The 8,253-nt window shown below is 44.5% G+C and overlaps 2 protein-coding genes across 2 annotated transcripts; one reads left to right on the top strand and one right to left on the bottom strand.

Annotated features, from left to right (window-relative positions):
• Positions 1-663: 663 nt before the first annotated feature.
• LOC109469647 (extensin-1-like) lies at positions 664-8,201 on the top strand. The gene is made up of 7 exons (XM_019768182.1): positions 664-934; positions 2,269-2,339; positions 2,611-2,713; positions 2,853-3,243; positions 3,485-3,619; positions 7,455-7,580; positions 7,978-8,201. Exons 2-7 carry the CDS (start codon positions 2,308-2,310, stop codon positions 8,199-8,201), a joined length of 1,011 nt encoding a protein of 336 aa, XP_019623741.1. The 5' UTR covers positions 664-934; positions 2,269-2,307.
• Positions 3,632-7,456, bottom strand: LOC109469860. The gene is made up of 4 exons (XM_019768610.1): positions 6,602-7,456; positions 5,360-6,146; positions 4,924-5,215; positions 3,632-4,394 (listed from the first exon to the last, which is right to left on the bottom strand). Exons 1-4 carry the CDS (start codon positions 6,959-6,961, stop codon positions 4,136-4,138), a joined length of 1,698 nt encoding a protein of 565 aa, XP_019624169.1. The 5' UTR covers positions 6,962-7,456; the 3' UTR covers positions 3,632-4,135.
• Positions 8,202-8,253: the final 52 nt, after the last annotated feature.

Genomic DNA, 8,253 nt, shown 5'->3' with positions numbered 1-8,253 from the left:
ATCCAAATATGTTTTCTTCTATCAAGAGAGCACAAACAATATAGAACATTTTTGTTGCTACGAAGAAAACTCAGAGGAGCAGTATATTCAACTTAATGCTTCAAATACGTTTTTAGTTTCAACCAATATCGGCATGTAATGATTTTATTGCCTTCTTTGTTGTTGTTTTTGTCCTAATGTCGTGATACACAGGTGTATTGTTTTTGCGGTGGCCAGGAAAACTACGTAAAAACGCACGCCTTTCCTTCCTCATGAAGCCATCAGTATCTATGTCTATTTTATTGCCGTAGTTCCCCATTAATCACAACCGATAATCCCACAGGCGGTAAGCTCCTATCTGTTAATTATTATCTCAAAGAAACGAGAAGAAGCCGAACCCCTGTATTAGATAGATTAGTAATTTTAGATCTGTTTGTACTACAAACATGTATATTACCAATTTCATCTGTTGACCTGTACTTAGCCCGATAGGGCATGAATGTACAATAAAGGTTATTATTATTATTAACGCTATAATCCACCTAACCCCACGTGATTGACACGTAACACCGAGTTACTATACTAGTAGGCCCATTGCAATCTTTGCAAAATAAGGCTAACCAACGGTTAATCTCTTACATGTGTTGTTGCTAAAGCTTCTTTAGCTGCACTGAAGCATCGAAAAGCTAGCCTGTGTAAGCCCGGTATCAGTCTGGCTTCCAGGTTATAAAGCCTACGCAGGGTTGTACACAAAAGGCGGGATATCGCATGTCGGGTTACGCGTCCCGTTGCTAAGCAAGCCGTGGCGCCTAGCGACAGCCTTTTCACTCGCGGCGACCTGTGACCTCGGTACACCTGTCCTGCCGTCAGGTTTGGGCAAGATCGGAGCAGTAGTTCCTAGTTGTCTACCGGTACCTGTTAGTCGTATATAACACAGCAAAAAGGGAATGATAAGGTAAGTAATACGCCGTGTATCATATTTAAGTTGAGGTAGTCTGGTCTGTTTATTCTGTGACAGTAGACTTTGACCGGCGTTGTCGAAAGAAGGGTATACGTACGGCAACCTGCTGGTACATATTACTACTAGTAACCCTGCAAATGCTGACCGCGTTTGTAAGCTTGCTGTCGTCTGCCTGAGTTGCTGTGATATTCAGTTGTGACACAGTGTTGTCGAATTTTGCTTTATGTACAATATCAGAGGGGACACGAAAGTCTCAACAGTTCAAGGTGCATATTCGGAGTAAGATGTCAAAATGTGATTCCCAGCGCAACTGGGCCATGTTTGTGCATGGTTTAGACTGGATTCAACGTGTATTCTATACAACCACCCCAGTTCGTTCGTTCGTTCGTTCAGAAATTTCCTTCGCGCTACCTTTCGCCAAAACCTTACATGGAAAGATCTAGTTTGAACCATTCAATACCTTGTTTGACAAAACGTGTTAAAATTACTGCAATTAGCACCGTGTTTGACGACTGTATTGTATGGCCTGAACGTTTCTCTTGGGAACAGTCTTTGTCTCGTGTGGTCGCATTGTAGTGCAACTGCTTTGAGTAAAAACACGAGTAAACTGGACTTTGCTTTTAAGACAAATACGTTGGGCCCCAGCGAACTTTCAGACACACTAACGTGTTTAGTAAATTTCCGTTTTATTTGATCGTGTGGGCCTAGGTACTTTTTAGTTGGTAGTCGTGGGGGTAACTTTTCAAACAGTTGTTGAGTCAACAAAGGTAGGTGCCATATTATCCGAGTCAAACTCTGTCTTGGTAGCCAGGCTAGGGTGAATTTTTGTATACATCAGAAAACTAGGATGCAGCAAGGAGGTTAAAAATCTAGACTTTTAACCTCCTTGGATGTAGCAACTTACTCTGTCTACCGTTCTTAAATGAAGTGGGCGTCACATTGGTCGAACATAATGTTGTGGTTCGGACATTGATACGGAGGATTAACAATAATGTTGTTACACATACTATTGTCCAAAGGTGGAAAAGGGTGAGCGACGTCTATCTTTAGACTGGAAATGTAATGCTTACGACTGTGTATTTTGTCATACGTACGTTGTCGTAGTTGTGTCAAAGGACCTGGCCACAGTCGCCTCAATATCGTCGTACAATCGCAATTGGTTGTTTTGTTCCAGAAATTGCTGTCTTAGAATCTTGTCAGCGGCTGGTTCTGCTTGAAATTCTACATCCGAGAATCGGACGATGGCCTACGACGAATGTGACAACACCGTAACTACAACATGCCATATGCTGTGCCTACTTTACCCAAACTTGACTTTTTGTTCACAGGTGACAATGTGAGGTTATCATCGCAAGGATAAAACAACTATGTTCAAAGCTGCTACACCAATTGGCCGGGGGTAAGCCCATCTATATCATACATCAAATTATCACAATCATGGCGTCATCTAAGAACCTGTATATATTTACCTTTCACATTAGATTTGCCTACTAATATAGTTGTATTGAATTGTGTACTGTTCCCATACGAATGCTAGGGTTTGTAATGTTACGTAATCCTTACATTTGTCTACTTAACTTATGCTGGACTTATTGGGTACGTCTGTAGTATTTTCCAACAACAACAAAAAAACAACTAATGTTAATGACCCCCGGCCCCCGGCCCCACAGGTCTAGGGCGTCCACAGCCCCAGCTGCACCGGGTACAACTCTGACGTCAGGGAGATCGTCTCAGCTGGGGGCAAAGGCAGGGACAGCCCGCAGGCTATTCACGGTCAGTCAAATGTCCTTTATAACCATGTCATGTAGGTTAGAGTATGGGTGGTATTTAACTGTGATACCTTAGACGAGAAAGTGATGTCCCCTGTATTTGCGTTCGTGTCCCTATTTACATTTCTCCATTTTATTTCCAGCCAAACCAAAGAGTGAGATTCCCTGTGATCCCGGCGTCCTACGGCCCGACTCCGCCGAGCTCCGCATCCTTCAGTCCTCCCGGGTCTACACAGTACTCCCCGCCCAGGTCCAAACCGGTCACTCCGCAAGGTTTCCAACAAATCACGCCACCTGGGTCTAAACAGGTGAGCCCGCCTGGATCTTACCAGGTGACTCCACCTAGATCCAAACAGGTGACCCCACCTGGATCCAAACAGGTGACCCCACCTGGATCCAAACAGGTGAGCCCGCCAGGATCCAAACCTGTTAGTCCACCTGGCAAGTCGGCGTCACCTGACGTGGACCTCCCGTCCAGCAGGACAACACCCGGGAGTCGGCAATCACTGGATGATTTCTTCCCCAAGAAACCACGTGAGTGTCAAACAAATCTTTAAGCAGTAAAGACTTGGTGATTCTAAATCCCCTATGACCATAAGGTTATTTAATTAATATCATACCACTTTAGCATTTCAGTCAAGACAAAAAGAGATAAGACAAAGTTAATAACCATATACATACGTTTGGTCGAGAGAGTCGAAGTACATGTGAGCTCTATCAAAACCATACTCTTTGAGATGACTAAGATATCATGTTTTTCTTTCTTCCCCCTCAGAGATATTTTGGTACGACCGGTACGGTTTCCCCAAGCACCTGGAGGTGAAGAAGTGCCGCCGCTCACACACGGTTGACCTGCTGTCCGACTCCACACAGGTGTTCCCAGAGGCTTACATCTTCCAGCCTTATTTGTGTGAGTACCAATCTACATTCTTGTAACATTGTATGAGTATACAGTCATTCTACTATATATATTACCAGATAACGGTTAACCTGGGCTGTGTTTAATCTAATTTTCTCTTTTCAACCTTAATTTTTTCACACACAAATAAACAACTTCAACATTCATAAACACAAATTAGAATGACCAAGTGCTGTGATCATGTGACCCAAAGAACATGTGACTAGGTGATGAGTCAAAGATCCCTGGAAGCTACTTGATTTTTAACACATTACGGTACTCTTGGTTGAAGCTAAATCAGTAACATTCTTCCATCCATTGAAATACGCTCGATGATGATGATACTGAGGCACACATTGTCGACAATAGATATGGCAGTAACCATTAACAATTCTACATTTAATCAGAAATTAATCGACAGTTCAAACGACCTCAGCAACTTAACTTGGCAACAAACGCTGAGATGAAACAAGCGGGGAAAAAGCTTATCTTGTCCAATGACAATATGCTTTAATAACGAGGTATCACTCAGTCAAAACTAGTCTCGACCAAATCTTTCTGCAATGCTAATACTTTCCTGTAGAGGTCCTCCCTACCAGGGCGTCGTTCCAAAACCGTCTCGTACGCGTGTATGGCGGTCCCCAGGTCACCTAGGGCCTGTCTGAATTTTCCGTACTCTTCATATAACTGTACAGACGATTTGTGTGTATTCATGGCTTCTGCAAAGTACATCTCCACGTCGGTCGTACGTCCCAGCTTTGATAGTGCATCAGTAACACCAAGATATCTATGTCAGGAGGACAAGAAAAATGGCAATGTAATTGACCAGTATCATGTGTTTTACGTGACGTCATCACTATGTCCGCTGCCATGTTGGAGCCTCTATTTGCATTTCAATGAATCATACCTCATACCATTTTTGAGCCTTTAAATTACCACCATTAAATGTCTACAGGTCAGAAGAGAACACCAGAGGAATATTTTCAAAACACAAAAATGTGTGTAAAAATGCAATGATACATTGCAATGCATATAGGGATACCAACATGTTCACCACCTATCTATTTGTAGATATGGAAAGTTCGTGAAAGCAATTCATAGTTTGTGACTCTTTCTTTGCAAAAGCTTCCCCATGTGAGTGCTGATTACAAAACAGAGAAGCAGTATCATTTCAGAGTCTTCAGTATGACTCGGTCAGGAATCCAACCCACGGCCTCGAGCATGCAAGACGAGCACTCTGGATAATATATTAGCTGTACAGGTGTCTTTAACTAACCACCAGTATAGACGTGCATAGCTTGGCCCTATCTACTTACCCGAGGAGGTTGAAATGATCCACTGCGAGAGCTGCCTGAAAATTCTTCAAAGCGGCTTCGTAGTCACCGCTCCTCATATGGAACATTCCAACAGCGTAATCAGGGAGGGGGTTTCCGTGATAATGAACGTTGTTCACTCTAAGTGCATCCGCCCCCTTGCGGATAGCTTCCTCCGATTCAAATTTTGTGATGGCCTCCACGAACTGGACTTGGCCGGGTAATGGAGTCACTTGGTTTTCTCTAAAGGACACGGCTATGGTTTCTCCCACATTCACAACGCTATGATAGAAACCTGTGGAGGAAAGGGGACCTGACTTCAACAGCGGCCGAATTGAAGATTTGTTTACTTTGAAAAATACTACAATACATTGGAGATGGTTAAGCGTACGAAGTATGTCTACGTCAAAAACTTCATCTGCATCAAAGTTTTCCCTACCTTGGGGGATGTAAACTATGTCACCAGCCTCCTGTGTGCACTCCAGTGGGCGTCTGTGGGACGGCAGCTTCTTGTACACGTACTTCTCCCAGTCCGCTGGCTCGTACCTGTGCAGGCCAGGTGGAACTACCGACCGGTTATACACATACCAGTGCTTCTCTCCAAAGACAACGCCGTTCCAACCGTCGCCGTGCTCATGCCAACCAAGACCCAGGCCGGATCTACCGATGATCAGCAGCCCTGCCGGCCTTTGGAAGTATTGCAGATACTCCGGTACATAGATTTTATCCTGCAGCTCTCGGTATTTCAGTAGGCCGCTGTCGACCATGTAGGGCGTGTCCGATCCCGAGGCATTGGTCACATCTATATGAACTTGGACGTAGTCTTTTAAAGCAATCGTCTCCATCCCCCTTCCACCGTTGTAGTTGATGCTTTCCTCGTAGCCGTACTCAGCCATGTGATCCCCATATTTCCCCATCAGCCCTGAACGGGTCCACGTTGTCGTATCGGTCCAATCTTGTGCACCACCAGAAAATTTCAGCAGCAGGGGCTCTTTGTTTTGATAAGTCTCTGCGAATTCTGCTTTGGTGAGATTGGCAGCATATCTAACGTCAAAATGACATTTGGATTTTTCCATTGCCTTTAGCTGTGTCGCATCAGAAGACCGCCATCCACCGGTCACTGGCAGTTCTACAACATCAGAGGTCTGGTCATGATTGTGTTGACTCACGTCGCCATCGTCACCATGGTTCTGTTGGGCTGTCACAGTTAGGGGTTTGTTTGGCGCCTGAAAAACAATGATCATATAGTTTCAACATCCTCAAAACACGTACCTATATGGCGCTGTCTTTACCAGCTGTCCAGTGGAAGGAGTTTAATTTGAACGCGGGTGCTGATGGCAATTCAGCACCAAGGCCCAAAACTACTTTCCCCAGCCACTTAAGCTTGAACTACGCCTCAGGCTCTATACGAAAGTCTACAACCTTGAGTCATTTTAAGAAGGCCCAGACTCTGCTTTAGAATGCAGAAGACGTCCATGGACAGTATCAGACGGAGAAATGCCCAAACGTATCTCAGGAAATGGAAATATCGTCCTAGCTTGTCCACGAGGATTGTCGGTGTGATGACCTTCCCGAAGCCACGCCCCCTAGCAATGTCCTACCAGATACAGCTAGCTTATTGGCTGATTCACTGATTGACAGCCACGAATGGTCTCTCAACAAAAATCACGCTGAAACTCACCTTTCCTTTTTCGAATTCCCAACGTGCTTGGAATAGCTTCATTATCCTTGGGGGGAGGTCCTCTCCTGCGTCCTGAACTTGCCTGAAGCCGTTGATGAAGGGGTTTGTCTGTGTTTTCAAGTCAGCTGCGAAGTATTTCGGTAGAAGACACATACAGATGATTGTGCCAAGGAGTGAAATACAGAAAACGGTGACTGCAAACGCTTTTGATGCTGCAGAAGCAGGGTTTTCTTCCTTGTCTCCCACACTGCTTCTGTCGCCTTGCCCATTCTCTCTCGGCGGAAACCGTGTCGAGTTTTCACTAAGTAGGACCGGACGTCTGCGTCTGACGTCCTGAGGGGGCTTTCTCTTGTGCCTCATGGCAAAAATCTGACGAAAAGTATTCAACCTAAACAGTAGTGTTGCTTTTCTCTGTACTTGTCTCAGATCGAACGTTCGATGTTATTCTTCGATCCCCTTGACAACAGTCGCTTCTGGCATGATCCATTTAGGCGGAGGGACACCGGTTATAAACATCAGTATATTCGAATTTTGGAATACGTTTTATACGCTTCTTTGATAAAAAATAAGATGATAAATGACGACATGGGTTGCCTTTTTCAACACAAAAGCTTAAATTGTTGATTATGGTTAAAAGAAATATATGTACACTTCTCCCCTCACTAAGTACAAGTGGTGGTATCTTCTACGGAACACTGAGTTCGAACATACGATCAACTCGCTGACCTCAGATGACCTCGCAGTCCTAAAATTTTACAATGGCATTAGTTGTGCTTCAGTTTTCGTCGTTGTACTATCACAAATAGGTTTGTGTTTATTGGTTAAAGTGACAATGTGTATATGTTTTGTGCAGTTAACAGGAAAGACGGCAGAAATCATCCCCCTGGAAGTACAGAGTATGACTCGCGATTCAAGTGGGTGCCCTCCCCCTTCTACCGACAGCACTGGTTCCAGATGAAACTGGTCGAGAGAGCAAAGAGTAAGTCAAACTGAATTTTGCATCTTCAGAAAGCTACTTTTTAGTCGGCACCCAACCTCTGTGAGCTCCCAAGGCCTTTGTGCTAAAATGGGGAGCTATTTACAAGGCTTCATAGATGTACTGTTCATTGACATCCAAAATCGCTTTTAAATGTTAGTCTGAACAAGGAGGTATTTAACCTCCTTGGTCTGAACAGAGTGGTTGTGTGAGTTCGCGCGGCAAGACTGATAGAAAGTAAATACATGAAACAGACCCTGGATATAAATAGTTTTCCATTGTTTCTTCACATAAAATGACATAGTAAAATGCCTTGTGGAATTTAACAGAAAGGTAAATTGTTGTGAATAGAACAAAACACCAGGGAAGCTGATGTCTCTCTTTTATTCTCCTTATTAAGATCCTCCACGGCATCCTTGGTCACCTTCCACGGTAGTGGAGTCCGTTCAGGATGGAGCACCTGCTGCTATGACGTCACCTGCTGAACAGGCTGTGCCGCCAGACGTCGCTGTGTCTGGTTCTGCGGGACCGGCCACGCCGCCAAAGGTCGCTTTTGTGGCAACTCCCACTGTGATCGCCACGCCACAGGAAGTGGCGGTGGCTGCGCAGAGGTGTTCAACGTAGCGACAATGCTACAAACAACCTGCAATTTTTTTGAAAAGGATCATGTATCTTT

The sequence above is a fragment of the Branchiostoma belcheri genome, unplaced genomic scaffold (assembly GCF_001625305.1).
Source record: "Branchiostoma belcheri isolate BF01 breed outbred unplaced genomic scaffold, Haploidv18h27 scaffold21, whole genome shotgun sequence".
NCBI classification, from domain to species: Eukaryota; Metazoa; Chordata; class Leptocardii; order Amphioxiformes; family Branchiostomatidae; genus Branchiostoma; species Branchiostoma belcheri.
This window is presented reverse-complemented; position numbering and strand designations above follow the sequence as displayed.

Excerpts from the sequence above, each read along its gene's own strand:
- LOC109469647 (XM_019768182.1), top strand. The coding sequence starts at position 2,308 with ATGTTCAAAGCTGCTACACCAATTGGCCGGGG. Across the intron at positions 2,340-2,610 it reads GCTACACCAATTGGCCGGGG|GTCTAGGGCGTCCACAGCCC; the intron begins GTAAGCCCATCT and ends CCGGCCCCACAG. Across the intron at positions 7,581-7,977 it reads ACTGGTCGAGAGAGCAAAGA|ATCCTCCACGGCATCCTTGG; the intron begins GTAAGTCAAACT and ends CTCCTTATTAAG.
- LOC109469860 (XM_019768610.1), bottom strand. The coding sequence starts at position 6,961 with ATGAGGCACAAGAGAAAGCCCCCTCAGGACGTCAGACGCAGACGTCCG. Across the intron at positions 6,147-6,601 it reads GGGAATTCGAAAAAGGAAAG|GCGCCAAACAAACCCCTAAC; the intron begins GTGAGTTTCAGC and ends ATTGTTTTTCAG. Across the intron at positions 5,216-5,359 it reads CATAGTTTACATCCCCCAAG|GTTTCTATCATAGCGTTGTG; the intron begins GTAGGGAAAACT and ends TTTCCTCCACAG.